The sequence below is a fragment of the Cyprinodon variegatus genome, unplaced genomic scaffold, assembly GCF_000732505.1.
Source record: "Cyprinodon variegatus isolate N-32 unplaced genomic scaffold, C_variegatus-1.0 Scaffold225, whole genome shotgun sequence".
Classification (NCBI taxonomy): domain Eukaryota; kingdom Metazoa; phylum Chordata; class Actinopteri; order Cyprinodontiformes; family Cyprinodontidae; genus Cyprinodon; species Cyprinodon variegatus.
Window position 1 is genome coordinate 317,909 of NW_015150678.1, and position 1,445 is coordinate 319,353.

The 1,445-nt window shown below is 37.2% G+C and overlaps 1 protein-coding gene across 3 annotated transcripts in view; it reads left to right on the forward strand.

Moving 5' to 3' along the window:
- Positions 1-1,445, forward strand: part of usp34 (ubiquitin specific peptidase 34) — a 91,825-nt gene that overhangs the window by 60,791 nt on the left and 29,589 nt on the right. For all 3 annotated transcript variants that reach the window (XM_015380951.1, XM_015380952.1, XM_015380954.1), the window contains exons 43-44: positions 1,031-1,177; positions 1,347-1,403. In XM_015380951.1, coding sequence (XP_015236437.1) covers positions 1,031-1,177; positions 1,347-1,403 — 204 coding nt within the window. The remainder of the gene's footprint in view (positions 1-1,030; positions 1,178-1,346; positions 1,404-1,445) is intronic.

A 1,445-nucleotide genomic window follows, 5' to 3' on the forward strand; every position in this document is an offset into this window, starting at 1 on the left:
ATATATATATATATATATATATATATATATATATATATATATATATATATATATATATAAAATCAGAACTGATATATTTAAATTACCTTCATATCAATAGAGTGCATAGAAATTGCAGAGATATACTCAATATACTTCAAACTTTTGGTTTCCAATTACTTCTCAAATTTATTTTAACCAGCTCAAAGCTTTTCTGCCACATTATGTCTTTAGGTGTTAGCATTAAAACTTTAACAAAATCCCAGCAACCAAACGGGGAAAAAAGCAAAAACACGCAATAATAAACACATTGCATAATAAAAAAAAGAAAGAAAAAAGCAAATCACCTAAAATTACATAAACAAAAGTAAATACTGTCCAAATATTTGAGCATTATCAGAGCATCTACCAACTATTAGCATTGATCTTTGTGCTGGGAAGAACAAAAGGTTGTCAAATTAAGAAACCTGTGAGCAAGATCACATCACAGGTCTTAGATTATCTAAAAACATTTAAGCACGGCGTAGACTGTGCAATTTTCCCCCCGATCGTTTCACGCTGCTAGAGCTCAAACTGTACGACAAAACCACAGAGTTTCATCGTACAGTGTGAGTTCACATCTCACGATGGATGTTCTCACACCTCACGATTCCTGATCAGGAGTTGGCCGTGAGAGGTCGATCGCCCCTGATAGTCGGCCCCATCAAAAAATTCTCGCATGACTGGAAAGTTGGCTTGAAAATCGTACAGTGTACGCCCGGCTTTAAATAACATAATAAATATAATCTGTGATTTCCCTCCATCTGTTCCTTTTTCTCTCATATGGGATCGCTTTTTCAAACGACGAGGCCAACTCAAAATATATCGAGCATATTCAATATATCGCCCACCCCTGCTCTGAAGTTTGCAGCTGTCACATGACAAAATGTCCAACATTTCAGCAGATATGAAAACGTTGTTAGATGTCAGTTGGAGCTCCTTCACACGGTTCTCATAGATAATAGAAGCTCTCGTCGTGATGCAGATTGTTTATTTTTGTCTCTGTTCTCAGGAGAGTGAGAGGAAGGCCTACAACCCTCGACCTTTCTGTAAAACCTACACAATGGACAAGCAGCCTCTGAACACCGGCGAGCAGAAGGACATGACGGAGTTCTTCACCGACCTCATCACTAAGATAGAAGAAATGTCCCCTGAGCTGGTACACACTTCCTCTTTCTAAAGGCTCTGCTGTCAAACAGATACGGTCTTAGTTTTGTTTCTAAATAAGAAAGTCCGATAATTCTGAATATTAACGGAAATAAAGGAGAGAAGCTAATTAGTGAGGGTGATATAACTAAGTAGTTGCTTTTGTTTGTGTTTTTCTGCAGAAAAACACAGTGAAGACTCTATTTGGAGGCGTTATCACCAACAATGTGGTTTCCTTGGTGAGTTTTTTAAATTGGTCTGAGATCAGTTTTCCTGTTTTT